The following is a 17756-nucleotide window of genomic DNA, read 5'->3' as shown; positions in this document are numbered from 1 at the left end:
CCACGTAAGGCACGTCACAACTTTCTTATGCTTATGAACACTGGACAGCACTTCGGCACTGTGCTTTCGGACCACTTAGAATAGCAAACTAAAAGCACAAAACGCAAAAACCATAGCACCAGACCACAAAAGAAGCATTTCTTTACATTATGAACTGAAACAAGGTAGCAAAGTGTCAGTCTGCCTGTAGGAACTAGGGTTGTGTTTGTTTGCTACTCTGTGAATGTTCACAGCCTTGCATTTCACTCCGCCAGGAATTTACCGTGTATGGATTAACTACTTTTCTACTGCCTGATGAAACATCAAGACCAAAAGCAACTTGGTTACAGTCTGTCATGAAGGGAAGCCAAGGCGAGGAGCCTGGAGGCAGGAATTGAAGCAGAAGCCATGGAGGAAGGCTGCTCACTGACTTATTCTCTGTCGCTTCATCAGCCTGATTTCTTCTACAACCCAGGACTACACACTCAGGGGTAGCACCACCCACAGTGAGCTGGGCCCTCTGCCAAGAATGACTAATCTAGAAAATGGTCTACAGTCCAATCAGATGGAGGCATTGTCTCAGTTGGAGCTCAGTCTTCTGAGATGACCCTTGTGTCACCTGTGTCAACTTGTCAAAAACAAACCACCACCACCACCACCACCACCACCACCAAAAACCAACCAGCACAGTATATGATCTGATTTGATGAACTACCTGTAAAACTTGGACGAGAACCCATAGCTTACACTGAATGCCAAGGTACTGTTTCTGGTTTTGCAAAATTTCTTGTTGTTCTAGGACAAATGTATTTTAGAATAGTATGTGTGACGATTACACAAAGCTATCCCTATGGTAATACTATGTGTCAGCTGGCAATTGGAACATCACCCTCACAGACTGCTTGAGCAATTTCAACTGTGTGCTAAGTTTTCTTTTATATTTCGGAGGTCTGTGGGGATCCTAGCAGGAAGGTTGCTGGGTGGTTAAGGGACAGAAACCACTTATTTAAATGGTTCTGAAGACAATGGTATTTTTTTTTTCTTGAAGACAGGAGTTGTAAAGTAATCCTTCTGTTGCTTCACATTTATGATAATGATTTTTGTATTTCTGTGGTTACTTTTGGGCAAGGAAGTACAATTTAACAGGAGAGAAGCCACAGAAAAGCCGGTCTCCAGCTGTCTGTCTACCCATCTCTGTGGCTTCTCCCTCAGGGCCCGGAGACAGGAACATTTCACTGTTAAAGAGTTTTCTTCTTGCGAGTAGAGGGACGCAAATGAAGCGACATAAATGACGGCATGTGCTGTGTCAACAAAAGAACTGCCAACTCCTGAGCCAACAAGATTCTTCTGCTGAAATTCCTTTTCCACGTGTTTCTTCCATTTTGGTCCCAGTGTCGTGCTGAGACCCAGCTGGCACCACACTTCTAGATCAATGGAAAGGTTATAGCCTCCTTTGCTTTACTTGGGAACAGGTGGGGAGGGAAGGGAGGAGCAGTGAAGAATGGAGGTCTCGGGCTCAGCATTCTGGCCTCAGTTCCAAAGCAGTGTGAGGGCCTTGAGGACCTCACAGTCATCTATCTTAGGAACACTCCACTGTTTCTACAAACAGAAAGCTATGCTCACCGGGACATTCCTTACCCATGTTGTGTTAAGCACGCCACCACAATTACTGCGCAAGGCTTTGAAGTCGCCTCCTTCAGCATGGCGCACTGTCTGCGATTCTGCCTAGGATGCTTGATACCCTTTCCGCTATCAGAACTGCAGATGATTTGAGTCTGGAATTGGTACAACTGGGTGGAAGAAGAGTTCAGAGGTGTGGCCTAGTCAAAGAAGATAGGGCTGGTGGGGCACCTCTTGAGAACATGCGCCGTTTTTTTCTTCCTTTGCTCCGTATCTGCCATGAGGTAGACAGGCCCCTGTGACCACATACTCCCATATAACTTACTGTACCACCACACACCCAAAGCAAAGGGGCCAAGGAACCATGGGCTGAACCCTCATCAAGCTGATTGTCTCATATCGGCTGTCACAGTGACAGATGACAACACATCTTTTTTCAAGTGCTCCCTTCCTAGAAACTGATTAGAAGGCTTGGTTCTTGGCTAAAATAGAGTATTCCAGGCTCCCTTACTTACAGCATGATTAAATCCTTACCATTTAGCCACATGCAAATGTGTTTAAATCGCAATTGTGATATATTTTGGCTGTTTTCATCAGTGATCTATATATTGTATGAATGTTTTTTCCACTACTTTTTTTTTTTTTTTCAAAAGGTGGAATTGCTTACTTTAAGCAACATTCCAGGACTGAGAAGTACAAGCTTCAAGGATGAAACTGTCTTCGTGGTCAAGCACCAGTGTCATGCATGTGGCATCATTGAGTTATTCTGTTAGGCGGTCCCTGTGGGACCTGCACTTACTGCCCCACTCTGGGACTGCCTCCCTTGTGTGCTTCACCTTGCAATTCCAAGGCAGCGTGGTCGTACACCTGAAGCCATCCTGTGTGCCTGGGTGGCTCTACCCAGCAGCCAGCCAGTTGCAGTGACCCCTGGCATCCTCAGGGTACAAAAGGCAGCTCCTTTGCTCTGCAGGCAGCGGGGTGTGAAGTACAGCTGCTTTTCATCATTCCATATGGCACAAGAAGGTGCTGGTTAGCAAAGGACGCCTCGGTGGGGCGACACCGAGAGAGCAGAGCAATGAGTATAGACAGCTGGTGTGGGGGACTGCTGCAGGGAAGGGCCTGTGGCTGTCCATCTCTTCACAGTAAGCCAAGTACAGCATCAATAGCTCTGGTAGAAGAGTCTCTAACACATCAGGAAGCAGATTATTTGTTCTTAGAAACAGCCTACTACACCAGTCTACTACTAGAAAATATTCATGTCATGGCCCTCAGACCCAAGAGTCAGATAAAGAGAAAGCAGAGGAAGAAAAAAAAAAAAAAAAGACAGCAGAACATAAAGTGCTTCTCTTTTAATGAAACAAATCCAAAAGATGTACAGTCAGGCTCACGTTGGGCAGGTCACAAACATGGAAAAACAAACAGAAGGACAGAGTTTCAACAGAAGAAGCTAACCGAAGACCAGGCTGGACCTGCCACGGGAGGACCTGCCAGGGGTTTCTCCTGGATGGCGCAGGGGCTGGCACCGCTGGGCTGGGCACAGGTGCAGCGGGCACTGGCTTCTCTTCCATCTGCCCCAGGTTTGCTTGGAAGTCTGTGTCCACATTTTCATGCATTTTCACCTTCTCCCTCGAGGCCTAAGAAGTCTCCAGAGCTTGTTTCAGAAGAGTTACTTCTCTGTGTTCCAGGAGATTCTGAATCTTCCCTGCCACCACTAGACTTGGCCCAGGATGATTTTCTTCAGGTGTCTTAAGGATGCTAGAGGCCATCTTGTTCTTCCTCACAGGCTGTTCTCTTGGCTCATCAAAACCTAATGAAAAATTGGACCCACCATTTGGAGGCTGCAAAACCCAGGAGCTGTTCCTGCTGTTGGGGTCCGTACCCTTGAAGGTAGTGGTAGTGGTCATGGCGCCAAGGGGAGAGGTAGGCTGGCACAGAGAGAACACCGAGGGGACTGGGAACAACCGGTGCAGACAGTTCTGTGATGATGACCAGCCACGAGCCTCTGCCCATTTTTTTTTCCACTCTTATTGCCAATGTATACTATATAACACAGCACAAACTGAAAAATTACTCAATAAATTTGCCTTTATTTTACAGGTCAAGTTGTACTTTATATAGTGGAGGCCCAAGTTTGTAAGAGACTTAGTAAGACAGTCTTGAGGTGATAAAGAAAAGTGGTCAGTAGCATTCATCAAACTTCTTTGGATGAAACAGCTCCAGCACCCTCACAGATGGATGCACCACCCTCCAAGCTGCTGGTGTAACCTTAAATGTCATCTGAAGAAAGATACCAAGGCCTCGTTCTGAATGTTCCCACTCCTGGCTGGGGTTCACACATGCTAAACCAGCCTCTCCCACAGAGCTATGCCCCTGGCTCTGAATGCCTTTTATTGATCCTTCTATACCTACACCCCAGCTCCACTTCCAATTCAAGAACAGAAACCATCTTTGATCCTGACCTGTCCATGTCTCGTTTCTGTCTGTCTGCCTTGCATCAGAATTAATTACAATGAGAACAATGATGCTTGAAAGACGGTTTCTTCAAGGAAACGGGGAATCTCCATATGTAGTACCAAGCCCCTTGGCAAAGAACCTGGAAAATTTAGTGTCTGTTGGTCATAGTGTGGACGAGGTGTTCCATCTCTTCCTTGAGTAGAAAACCAAGAGATATTCCTCCATGGGAGGGCATTCTGTCTAACAACAGTGTGTCTGCCACAGATCTGACATTCTGACTTACTAAGTGTACTGTTTTTATTTTCTTGAACTCAAGAAATATAGCTTTATCATGACACTAAAAAGACTCCACATTCCATCCTACTGACCTGTTCCAGCAGCCGTGCTACCTAGATGTGAAGAAATTCCTGCTTTTGTGCATATCTGTGTGCAGATGTCTGTGTGCTGTTGCAAACACCATTTTAAAAGCTTAAGCCAGTGCTCTGGACAAATACCTTGCACACAGAATACATGGCAAGCAGCCTCTGAGGAAAGAGTGCCCCAAAAGCCAATTTTGAAACGTGTGTGTGTGTGTGTGTGTGTGTGTGTGTGTGTGTATGAGAGAGAGAGAGAGAGAGAGAGGTGTGAATGCAGTTTCTGCCATAAAAATGGTGTAAAGGAATGGTGAAACAGAGAATCTAGGGAAAATGGGAGAAATGAAAACAATGCTGCTAAGTACTACATTGCTGCCAGGTGCGGCTTTAGACTAACTTAAATCAGGCCGGCAAAAAAGAACACGATTTTCCCAGCCCATGAAGTGTTATTAATAGACATGGGCAAGGTCACAGACGGAAGGTGAGCCAGCAGTAAAGAATCCAAAGCCTTCTCTGACTCTAACTTATACAACCTTAGAAAGAGTAGATTAAAAGCCAGCGTTTGAAACAAGAGAATTTGAAACAACAAGCACATTTGTCTGGTGTATTTATATTGCTACAAAAACATTTTCACAAAAAACTTATACTTGCAATGTATATTTAAATTTTGCTTTGCTAAAGCAGAAGGAAGACTGTACTTGTCTGCCTAATTATGCTTGCAGCTGATTGAGGACTCATGCCTCGGAAAGTCAGAGGTCTCCATGGAAATGTAATGAATTTTAAGTATCCATGTTTGGTAAACACTTTAAGTTTTAACATTACCATCCACTGATATGTCATCTAAGTAGAAGAAGGAGGTATTATTTTGTGAGGGGACTGAGGAACTGCTCCGCTGGGGAGCTGATCGCTAGTCTGTTCAGTACATACATTTCTGGAATGTCTGAAAACGTACATCATCATTAACAGGTGGTGTGGGCTGTGGGTCCCACTGGGCACCTTCTGCTTGACAGGCTTCCAGTGCAATTCTCTCTTCTGGAGAGGTCAGAAATCCTCTTCTGTCAGTGTGTCAACGTATAAGGCTTCAGTGCTTGGATGTCAGTGTGAGTGTTGAGGAGACCCGGAAGATCTGGGGGAGCATGTTGCTCAGTTGATAAAACATTTCTTCAGAAATACTCTGTAAGAGGTAAACAAGGGGAAACATTTATACTTGTTAGATCATCACTGACATTTTCAGTTTGTCAAAGTTCTTTAAACTGTGGCTCTTGTTCTAGATAGGGAGTATAATATGTAAAAATCATCGCTCATGGTTGACTCAATCTCATAACTATAGACTGGGGCTGCTCTGGTTCCAACCCTCTGGGAACTTACATTGTTCTATCAAGTAAAGATTCTGATTCCTAGAGAAAGCCCCAGTCAACTGCAGCGAGAACAGATATGAACGCCACTAGTTTTGCTAAGTTCCAAACAGAATTCAGAACCGTTGAGAGCAGCAGCACATGGCCCAGCATCAGGCAGGGGCAGGCAAATCTCTTGAGTTTGAGGCCAGTCTGGTCTACACAGTAAGACTGTCTCGAAAAACAGAATTCAGAATCATGTGCTTATGTTCCTCCTTGTGTCCCTTCAGGGTCTTCACAGCAGAGGGAAAGATGAGTCATTTGGCTGGTTAAAGATCTGCAGAGTGGTGGGCGCTCACGTGGTTGTCTGTACACTGAGTGCCTGCATGGCATCCAAACACACGCCTCCCCTCAATGTCAGGAGCTAGAACCCATGTTATGTAGAAGAATGCAGGGTGGCATACTTGGCTGTGTCTTTGAGGAATCTTAAAAGACCTTAGTTTGGAGTGGGATCTACTAAAATAACAGGGCTGTGAGCTGGGGTGGGATCTGCTCAGATAACACACCTGTGGGACCAGAAATTGGACTGTCCTAGAAATTCCTCCATCCCATGAAGCCATCTCCATCATGAAACCTAAAACAGAACAACAGGCTGCTGTGTTAGAAGCTCTGGCCTTCCATCCCAAAACTCCCTTCCTAAGAAGAGAGGGAATTTCACTATGAGTCTCATGTCTTGACCTCTTAGGTAGTCACTTGCCCAGAGGAAAGGCTAAGCCTCTGGAACAGGTAAGGACTCACACTCCCCATTCTTTATGCCAGAGAGGTTTAATGGTCCTGTCAATGTGCTCAAAGGCCTAGATGACCTCCATAGAATGAGGATAAACCAGATTATGAAAAGTTAGTTCAGTATGTGGCTCTGTTTTTTAAGAAACTCAAGAGCAGCCAGAACCAGCGGAGCGTAAGGAACGTGCATCTGTGGTGGTTTATATTAACCATCACTTTGACCCAGTCTAGAATCACCTGGAAACTCTTTGCATGTCTGTGGGGCTGACTGAGGTGGGATGACCCGCCCTCAGTATGGCTGGCATTGTTCCATAGGCTGGGGTCCTAGACTGCATAAATAGGACACAGCTACCTGAGCACAAGCATTTGCTTTCTTGACGAAGATGCAACGACCAGCCTTGGCTCCTGCTGCCACATCTTTCCTACTGTGACAGACTGTAACCTCAATGTCTGAGCCAAAACAAAACAAAACAAAACAAAACCCTCCTTCTTTCTTAATTTGATTTTGTCAGGCATTTTGATTCAGCACCATGTGGAGTAACTAATACACTGTCCAAATTTCCTTGTTTCAAGATGGCTAGAGATATGTTTATTTTATAGCTGGTAAAATATAAAAGTACAAAGTCTATTGTGAAGTGTTTGACTGATTAAAAATTTGACTGAAGCACCAGAAACAGAGGCAACTTTTGACTTTTCTTTGGCTTGCTCTTCTTTCAATAACTGGGATGAGATTTACATAGTAGCTGCTAAGCACAGGCTCTGCTCACCTTTGACACACTTAAATACCAGTTCTGCTCTCCTTAAGCACCAGGGTATAGTCATTTCCTAAAAATGAAAACAACACACACATAAATATGTTTTCAACATAATTTCATATAAAAAACAAAACCCCTATCATCACAACAAAATTTTATAATATCATCGGATCTTTATGTATCTGTAATGTTGACTGTCCATATTTCAGATAAACCCAGGCCAGTCATCCCAACTGGATTTCCTTGATTTTTAGACATACAACTTGTAGCCAACAGAATGCAAGCTGATTTAATGACCTAGCAAACAGAACTTAAAAAAAAAAAAAGTATCTATGAAATTTTAAAGTCAACTAGTGACATAAGAACTTCAACAAACATTCAATATTAGCATGGGAAATTCTACTGAACTGTACACTAACTGCAAGAGAAATAAATGTTTAATTTACCATATAATACATTATCACAAAAGTAACGGCAATAAACAAGTAGCTCACGGCAGGCACCTGATGAGTTGGATGTACACATTGTCTTCATTTTAACTTTTAATCTTTGGCCAATACACTCATGTACAGAGCAGACTATGTCCCCACATCTTATTTTCCACAGCTTGTTAGTGAGCATGCCACTTTAAAGTCTACTATGTACTGTCATCAAAATTATCTTCTCATTCTGCAAACTTTTCATAACTATAAAACTTGTGTGTTATTTCTTTATAGTGTTTCTTAAACTTTTGGAGTTCAGAATATTTTATACTTTAAAAACGACCAGAGACTACAGACCTTTGTTTATGTAAATTATACCTTTTTACATTTATTTTATTAAAATTAAAACTGAGGTATAAAACACGAATTTCATTGAAAGACAATGATAAACCCGTGTTGCTATACAACATAAAACATGTTTTTAATGAAAATTAACTAACAGAATTGAGAAGAGCAAAGGTATTTCTGGAACCCAGCTGCCGGTCACTTTGGTCTCTTGCTTCCTGTGCTTTGAGTCTCTCTGTCTGTTCTTAAGCTCAGTTCTTAAGAACTGAGGGTTCTTACTCAGTGTTTCATTTCCTTAAGTGCACATTTTTACTCATGATAAACGGTTATTAAAATCATATCAGGCATAAATCAAAGGCATCACTGAGTTTTTGCATTACCTTAAAACATTACTGTAAACATTTTTGAAACCCAGCAGCAACAGCCTGAAAGAATGACTTATTACATGATTTTAATGGAACACTTGTTTTACATATTAGAAATATGTAAAGCATCACCTGAAAGTAATTTAGATTTTAATGAGAAAAATATCTTCTCCCTAAAAGTAATGATCATACTGGGACTCTTGAATCTTTGATTTAGGGTTAAAGGTGAACTACTGGAGTTTTTCTTTCTTTTTTGATTTTTTTTGAGGTAACATCTTGCTACATAGTCAGAGCTGGTCTCAAACTCTTGGCAATCCTCCTGTTTCAGATTGCTGAAGGTAAAGATTACAGGTGTGTGCAACCAAGCCTAAGCCTCAGTATGTGAAGTTAGGTTTCCACTCTATGTCTTCAAAGTTTGATACAAGATCTTCCAAGTTCATGCAGCAGTGGAAAGAATTAAAAGATTATATTTTACTTCTCATGGATGTGCCTCTGAGATATTTGAAACATTTGTATAACTAAGATTTTTAGCCATTACAGAGGGTGAGCACATGGCTTTGGGTTTTGTTTTTGTTTTTCAGGTGTAGGGAGCAAGATCTCACTATGTAAGCCTGGCAGGCCTTGAACTCACAAAGATCCAGTATGGGGTTGATCTGGAGTTACTATGTATTCAATTGTTAATTACTTGCCCTCACCAAGATCTTTACTGTCTTACAGCAAATTCTCATGCATCCCAAATGGGGTGGTGTAAACCTTGCCTCCCAAATTATCCCTGATTGGCAAATTGCCTACACCTGGGTTGAGCAGGGAAGCGCTAGGCGGAGCCGAGGTTCTTGGGCTTTGGGGGTCACAGAAAGGCCATGAGGAAGATGTTTACAGTACTGTTTTAAGGTAATGCAAAAACCCAGAGAGAGGAGCAGATTGACATGGGTTAGCATGAACTAGAAGCACAAGGCTGGGAGGAGCTTGCTCTGAGGATTGGCATGATGGAGAGAAGCGGCCCAAATGGAAAACATGTGCAAGTACTTATGGGGATTTGGGCTGCGACACAGACAAGAGAGCTTAGAGGGTTAATATCTGCCCAGCCCCAGTGCATTAAGGCTTATTAAAAATCTAACAGATTTCTGTGTCTTTAATTTACATAATACAGGATTAAGGAATAATTGCTGTCTTGATAATTATATGAATCAATATTAAATATTAATAATCATTCAACAATCCAACTGCCTTTGCTTTCTGAGTCCTGGGATTAAAGGTCTTGAACCATAATACCCAGCTTGTTTCTTATTTTTTAACATTAAAATACGATAAGGCTATTACAACTACTTTGGAAAAGGATTTGGCCATATCTGTCAAAGGCAACTATAAATATATCCAAATACTCAATAGTTCCATCTGTAAGTTTATTTTTAATAGGACTGTCAAAAAGAGATATACACAAGGGTTTACAGCAGCATTATTTTGTAATAACCAGAGACTCATGACCCTGCACAACTCACACTTCTATATCCTGGGCTATGCCATGTGAGTTTGTAGAATAAACCTCTTGACCTTAAATTTAACAAGAGGAAAATCTAGAAACCAGTCAAATGTCCTTAAGTAGTAAAATGGCTAAGTAATTGTAGTTGAGCCAAATCATGTTACATGTAAAAATGAGAATGCAGAATCCACAAGCACAAAGAAGAGACATGGAAGCACCTCACAGACTTAATACTGAATGAAAGAAGCAAGGCTAAGACACTACCCTGCTCATCTGTTTATAAAGAATCAGTTCTTTATGCGCACTGTGTGGGTCCTGGAGGTCAGATTCAAGTTGTCAGGCACCTCTGTTCAGTGAGCCGTCTCCCCAGCCCTTAGGGCCCACTTTTAAGTGAAAAAATCACGGATATGCTTGCATGGCAATAGGTTTACGTAGCTGGTTTACATAGGTTTACATGAACAGCTTCCAGGGTACAAGAACCTTTCTGTTCTGTGTATGATTTGGTTATGAGTTACAGGGGTGTTCAGTCTGTGAAAATCTGACTGGAATGCTCATGTGTACTATGTATATGTACTCAAAACCTCCTCATTTCTAAGAGCAATTTAAAAAGCCCCAAGCCCCAAATGATGCCAGTGAACATAAGGGAGAGCAGGACCTCAGGGTACCCAGTTTACATACAGATCCACCCTCTTTAGCTTAGCCTGACTCCAATAGGACAGTGTCTCTAGATGACAGACATATAAAGCCATATGCTCCCCCATCCCGTCCCCTAAGGCTGGTTTTGTTTTTCATTTCCTCTTTATTTTTAAGCTGCAAACAATTTCATAGCTCACCTGTTTTTCATGGTTATCTGGGACTATTTCTGACTTCAACATTACTTTGATACCTTAACATGTGGCAACCACATCCAGAAATCAATCTTGTTAGAGGAGGAAAAACACCATCTGAAAATATTTTGGGGTCTCTCACAAAGCCTACGACACACACCTCTATACCCTGGGCTGTAAGCCCATGACACACACCTCTGTAACACACAGCTCTATACCCTGGGCTGTAAGCCTACAGCACACACCTCTATATCCTGGGCTGTAAGCCCATGACACACACCTCTATACCCTGGGCTGTGCCATCTGAGTTTGGCAAATAAACTTCCTGACCTTGAGGATGTTTAAATACAGCAGATGGGAGGCCTGTGGCTCAATCTACTTTTGTGAATTAAATTGGACACTTCCAAAACAAACTTAATGTTCTGCAGCTGGCTGTCCCAATTTGAAGGGCAGCTTTGGTAACACCGTGGGAGAGGGAACACTGTCATATCAGATGTCTGGAAGTCAATCTGAACTGAGTGACTTTTGGAAACAGTGTTTTTGAGGTTGTTTCCCACCTACGTATAACCATTTTTATAAGCTGGTTAACCAGGAATCCAGCTGCAGGAATGTCTGGATGTTTCCTTGTGGCAGAAATTCATCCCAGTTGTCACTCCCTAAAGACCCTTTTATAGATGGCTAGTTAGTGAGGCTCACTAAAACATGCTCCACAGAACTGACAGTTTGCAGAGGTTTGTCCATCTCTCCTGATGTCATAGGGTAGAGCGAGGCTGGAGGAATGACTGGAGTGAGAAACAGGGAAGTGTTGGGGCGCCACCAAAGGATGGTAACACAAAGACCCCAAGCTAGACTGCAATCTGGAAATCACCTAGCATCCTCTCTTAAATGGACCTGAATATTACAGTGTTTACACAGGTTGCAAGGATAAAATAATCCCTTTGTCATATACTAGTCTGGGGGAGGGGGGAGGCTTAGTTCTTTATACTCCCTTCTATAATATGGCATTTGCACAATTTTTTATTTTGGTATTAACTTTTGGTCATTGCGCTGGATAGTTTTATGTCAACTTGACACAAGCTAAAGTCATCTGAGTGGAGGGACCCTCAGTGGAGAAAACACCTCCATAAGATCAGGCTGTGCTCAAACTGGTATGGCATTTTCTTCATTAGTGATTGTTTGGGCAGGGTCCAGTCCTGGATGGTGCCATCCCTGAGCTGGTGGTTCTGGGTTGTATAAGAAAGCAGGCTGAAAGCCAGGTGTGGAGACTCATGTCTTTAGTCCTAGCACTCAGGGAGGCAGAGGCAGGAAGATCACTGTGAGTTTGAGGTCAGCCTGGTCCACAAAGCAAGTCCAGAACAGCCAAAAGCCAAAAGCCAAAAAACAAAACAAAGCAAAAAACCCCACCACCACCAACAACAAAAAAGCAGGCAGGGTAAGGCAGTAAGCAGCACCACTCCATGGCCTCTGCATCAGCTCCTGCCTCCAGGTTTCTGCCCTGTTTGAGTTCTTGTCCTGACTTCCTTTGTTGATGAACAGTGATGTGGAAGTGTGAGCCAAATAAACCCTTTCCTCCTGACGATGCACTGGCCATGGTGTTTTATATCGGCAATAACAACCCTAAGCAGGACAGTAATCAATAATCAAGCTTCCTTCCTAGCATTAAATCTGGCGCACAAACGACAACTTTTATAAAATGCCTATGGTTAGCACAGAGGCCACACATGTAATCTCTGTACTCTAGAGGCAGAGGCAGAAGCTTTGAGGCCTGAGGTAATGAGGTTGAGGTCAGCCTGGGTTACATAATGAGTACCAGGCCAGCGAAGGCTAAAGAGCAAGACTTGTCTCAAATAACTGAAATTATATAAATACAGACACTTCCTTCACCTCTCCCCCAAATAAAACAAGTAGAGGTCTGGTTGGCCACTCTGTATCTGCTTGTGCTGAGGAAGGGCTTATTTACTTATGAGGGGGACTCTCCCAAAAGTATTTATCTGCATACATATGGTGCTCATTTGCTCCTTTAGCTTATCTGAATTTCTACAACTTATTCCCTATACTTAGTTTTCACACCAGTGAGGGAAGACAGCAGAAGGAAAGCTAAATGCCAAATAAGTTACATTCACAACAGGTGAATGATTATGCCACATCCTAATTGTGAAAGCCAGTATCTGTACCATCAAGACATCCCTTAGAAACTGTTAAGCCGAAGCTGGCTTCTTGCTGTCTAGGGTCTTTCCATTGCCTACTAGTGCATATTCAGAAAATGAAAACCTATCTTAGCACTGACCAAAGTCAAGTATAAATGTGAAGTTAAACGGACTGTTCCTTAAAGTAAAACCAGAGAAGGATGAGGAAGTGGAGGCGAAGAGTAGGTAGGCAAGAGCAGGGAGGCACATTTCTTATCCAAAGATTCTCTGGAATTCCTTGTTTACTGATATCAAGCAAAATTATAATTTTATGAGCATTATTCACTGTAAATATACCACTCAATTCAACTGACCTGACAGGAGATACAGAAGTCCACCAATTAAAAAGAAAAGCCACTCTTTAAAATGGAGGTTAACAGTATTGTCATGTAATGTGCTCACCAAAGGTCAGGGTGTTCTGCTTACCTCTGACATATCATGTACCAACAGGAGAGGGATGCTTATCGTTGTGATGTCATGCGTACAGCAAACCTTGAGTATATTTCGGAGACCCATGATAGCAGGATCCCGAGCAGTGATATTTCCTGATTTCACGTTGTCATCCACACAGAGATGGAAAGCCACATGGATTTCCGAGAGATTAGAATGACGTGTAATATAAAATTCTCCTGTGAGCAACAAATGCAGCTATGATTTTTCAAAAGCACGAGTCACACCCATCCACAGCTTCACAAATAACCATGGGGGAACCAGTGTGTTGACTTCATCTCAGGAAAGGACTGCGATTCTGCTCCTTATTCTCAGAGAAAGCAATTAAAATAAGAGATGATAGCTTTGTCAAGAGGGTCACAAAGGGACATGGAGTGACCCCTGGATTATAGGTAAGTGAGTGTTTATAATCTCTACTCAACATAAACACTTAAAATGTCAAACCTCTAAACGAGGATTGAGCATCTTCCCTAGGGTCTTCCTTGTTGTTTAGCTTCTTTAGAAGTACAGATTTTAGTATGTTTATCCTATATTATATGGCTAATATCCACTTATGAGTGAGTATATACCATGTGCGTCTTTTTTTTCCCCATGTGCGTCTTCTGGGTTACCTCACTCAAGATGATCTTTGATCAGAGGTGCAGCCTTGCCAGGCCACAAAGGAAGACAATGCAACTAATCTTGATGAGACCTAATAGGTGAGGGTCAGATAGAAGGGGAAGAGGACCTCCTCTATCAGTGGGCTAGGGGAGGGGAATATGGGGAGAAGAGGAAGGGTGGGATTGGGAAGAGATGAGGGAGAAGGCCACAGCTGGGATACAGATTGAATGAACTGTAATAAATGATAACAATAAAAAAGAAAAAAATGTCAAACTTAACATGTGAAAATATGTGACATGGCTGCCTGCCTGTCTGCATCTTGTTTGCGCTCTCACACTGTAGCTGACTGGCCAATCTCTGCTGATCAGTTTCACAGATCAGAAATACAGAATTGCACTTAATTCCCTTCTTCATTATCTATCCCCAGCCACTGATCTCTTTGCTCTCATTCCTGCCTGACTATAAACCTACTATTTGCTGGCCCAAAATGACTCAAATACACTGTGTACCATGCTCTCACTTAAACACATTCAGCAGGTGAAAAGAGCCAGCGCTTTTTTTTATAAGCCTTCATAGCTCAGACAAGGCCCCCTTGCCTCACCTCTTTTTACTCAGCTCTTCAAACCTGTGGAGATTTTTTTCCCCAGTTCTAGCTGACGCCTATAAGGCTTCTCTCCAAGATTCTCCAAGATATAACTCTAGCAGTCAAACCTCAGATCAAACGTCACCTCCTTAGAAAGGCCCTCCTTGACTTTCCTGATTTAGACCCCTCCATCCTCACACATTTTTTACTACCATTCTGTTTTTATTTTCTTAACAATGATATCCAACCATATACATAAATTATGTTAAAGAATGTACTATCTATGGTTCGTGGCTAACAAGAGCTTTTTTCTAACTTAAAAATCTATCTCTGGCACACAGAAAGTTCTCTATAAAGATTTGTTGAACACATGAGTGAGTGTTTCACATGGACTGCTGGAGTGGTGTTTCTTAAACTGTAAAATCCAGGCTTTTTATAATCATTATTTTCTTATGTAGCCAAATAGCCAAGAAAAGCTCATCAGCTTTTATTCTGAACATAGCAAATATACATAAATCCATGTTTATATCTGCACATGTATCAGTAGAAATTCTACCTGTCCTCCCAGAAATTTATCGTACAATTAGCCCTTGCTCCCACTTTCATTCATCCCTGCCTGTAATTATTTTAGTGTTTTATTTTTAAACCTAATATATTTGTGTTAAAAAATTCTTAGTAGATCCATACCACAAGCCAATGCAGAATGACGGCATAGCTATTAAGTTGAACCTGTTGGAGAAGTCCCTGGACTGATGAAAAGAACAGACCCAGAGCTCAGGGCAAATGACAGATTATAGTTCTTCAAAGAAACAATGGCCCAAGCCTTACAGGACTGGCAACTACAGCAATCCACATGGGCATTCATTGGAGTACCACAGAAAAAAAAGAAACATTAGTGGTGGTTAGAATACAGAATCACTGGAACAGAGGGACACACCAATAGAAAGCGAGCTTATTTCACAATGTGAAGATAGTCTATCTTGCAGTATAGGACTTCACCTTGAAATATCCTACTGTACTGTGAATGTCACTGCTTTATAGTTGACCTGACAACTCATGCAAAGGAGAAGGATCTGGCTGGCTTTGTCACATCCAGACATTAGGTAACATATGTTTAGTGTTGCCTTTACCAAGAACACACCATATACTAACTCCCAGGAAGTTACTCATGTATGTAAGCATGGCCTAAGATAGTTTGAGGTATTTCACCTACTAATCCACTAAACCGGCAAGTGGTCACTGTAAAGTTGGTAGAATTTTTTAAGTATAAGCTCAGATCTGAATGTTTTATTGCCTTTTCATTGAAACTTTGCAATTTTGCAGGGTGTAAAAATTCAACTACCAAAACCAGTTGAGAACAAGTTATAACTTGCCTTGTTTATATAGAAGAAATTTTCCTTAAATATTACAACTCAGTGGCTTAATATTACAAAATAGCTTCATCTATCTGGTTACTACTAACCTCTTCATGTTTAAAAATTTATTTTCCTTTTATAAATATTTATGGTATTTTGTTTATTAAAATCAGTGGCCGGGGCCATATTGGTGTCTATGGTCCTGCTGTGGCTGCAGGCTGTGTTGAGTCTCTGGCCCATGTTACCACCAAAAGCCCATTCTCTATGCTGCCACCTGACTGTGTTGATATCCATGGCACCTGATGTTCATGGGGCTGTGGCCAGAAACCATGAACTGTGCTGCTGCTGATTATAAAGGCAAGGAAGCTTCTTTTGCAGTTATATCGGTGACTATAGACTCAGTTGAGAATGAGAGATTAAAAAAGGCTCCTATGACAACTCCCTTCACCATCTCCCCCACCCCAAAAGCAAAACAAACAAACAACCCGAACAGTCCAGACAGGAAGCCATTGGAAAGAACTTAAAAACTGTGATAAGGAGGCTGAAGTGTAGCTCTTCGCAGTTGATGGCTTCTGGTGGGGATGGGGTGGAGGTAGGGAAGGACTCAGTTGTCTTTAAGGGGCTGGCCACGGGGAGTGTGGTCATGCTCCAGTGAGTATACAGACAACACAAACTAGCCTTGGTATTTTTCTTTTTTTCCACCTCTTCTTTTGTTTTGTGGGAGGTCACAAGGGTCAGGGATGGACCTGGGAGGACTGGGAAGAGAATGTGATCGGGGTGAAATTTGGAAATATGAAATTTCCAAATAATCAATGAAAATATTTTGTAAAAAATATAAAAGAAAATCATTTCAGGAATATGGAAATGGAAGACAGATGTGCTTGCTTTCAGTATTTATATGAGCTAGTAAATGTGTTTGGGGAAAATATTTTATGGAAGCGCTTTGGCCAGGTGAACGAGTCAGCAGATGAAGACACTTGTTGCCAACACTGACGACACAAGCTTGATCTAGGACCCAAGTGGTGGAAGCGGAGACCTAACACCCACAAATCCTCCGGCCTTTCCATGTGCACACACATGAACACAGACGCACATCTAAACAAATGTAATAAAAACATGAAGTACTTCATATGCGCTGCGCTCTAGCATCTTTAGTCTCCAGTGTGTATAAGCTGTACTTAAAGATGCCTCTCACAGGACCAGGGCAAAAACAAACAAAAAACCAAACTAGGAAAAGAACACCAGCAAAATACAGGGGTAGAGATATACACTACGCTGGCTAAAGAGAGAGTGAAAAGAACTTCTGTGCTGGGGTGGCGATGAGCGCTGCCGATCAGAATGGAGGAGACCCCGTGAGGCAGTGACCCCCTGGGCCTAGGGACACATCTGCCTCCTTAGTGGCTGCAGATGTCTCGGTGGACGGGGCTCTGAGCGCTGGGTTTGGGCGTGGGCCAGCAGTGAGGGAGGACGGCTTAGTGAGCCAGTCAGGTGTTCCTAATCCTCAATCTGGCACCGCTTTGCCCGTCCTCAAGTGACTCGCCTCTCGGTCTTATTTTGCCCATTAATAAAATGGGGCCAGCCCAGGTGCGGGCAGGAGTAAAAAACGACTAAGACACCAGAGAAAGGGTCTCGGCTGGATGGGAAGCAGGTCTGCGGCTCTCCAGCATTCCGGGTGAGACCGTGAACTCACCCCAACTTTCCCACCCAGCACTTTGCACAGGAAATGTGGAAATCAGGCCTAACTACTTTTTGACGAGGTTGTGAGAACTGGGTGACCTAAGTTGTTAAGTACCTAGATCATAATAAAGAAACAACCATTCCGGGTTAAGGGGGAAAGGACTGGAATAAAAACATAGTGTATGGAA

The 17756-nt window shown here is 42.6% G+C and overlaps 1 protein-coding gene and 1 pseudogene across 3 annotated transcripts in view; both read right to left on the bottom strand.

Annotated features, from left to right (window-relative positions):
- Nucleotides 1–2943: 2943 nt before the first annotated feature.
- LOC129678557 (jupiter microtubule associated homolog 1-like) lies at nucleotides 2944–4902 on the bottom strand (annotated as a pseudogene).
- Nucleotides 4903–4996: 94 nt separating this feature from the next.
- CUNH12orf4 (chromosome unknown C12orf4 homolog) overlaps nucleotides 4997–17756 on the bottom strand; it is a 30551-nt gene continuing 17791 nt past the window's right edge. For all 3 annotated transcript variants that reach the window (XM_055609408.1, XM_055609411.1, XM_055609409.1), the window contains 4 exons: nucleotides 13330–13532; nucleotides 7291–7348; nucleotides 6307–6374; nucleotides 4997–5580 (listed from right to left, as the gene is read on the bottom strand). In XM_055609408.1, coding sequence (XP_055465383.1) covers nucleotides 5488–5580; nucleotides 6307–6374; nucleotides 7291–7348; nucleotides 13330–13532 — 422 coding nt within the window. In that variant the 3' untranslated portion in view covers nucleotides 4997–5487. The remainder of the gene's footprint in view (nucleotides 5581–6306; nucleotides 6375–7290; nucleotides 7349–13329; nucleotides 13533–17756) is intronic.

This window comes from Psammomys obesus, unplaced genomic scaffold (assembly GCF_907164565.1).
Source record: "Psammomys obesus unplaced genomic scaffold, mPsaObe1.curated_primary_1811, whole genome shotgun sequence".
NCBI lineage: Eukaryota > Metazoa > Chordata > Mammalia > Rodentia > Muridae > Psammomys > Psammomys obesus.
The sequence above is the reverse complement of the archived record's forward strand: the minus strand, read 5'-3'. Positions and strand labels throughout refer to the sequence as shown.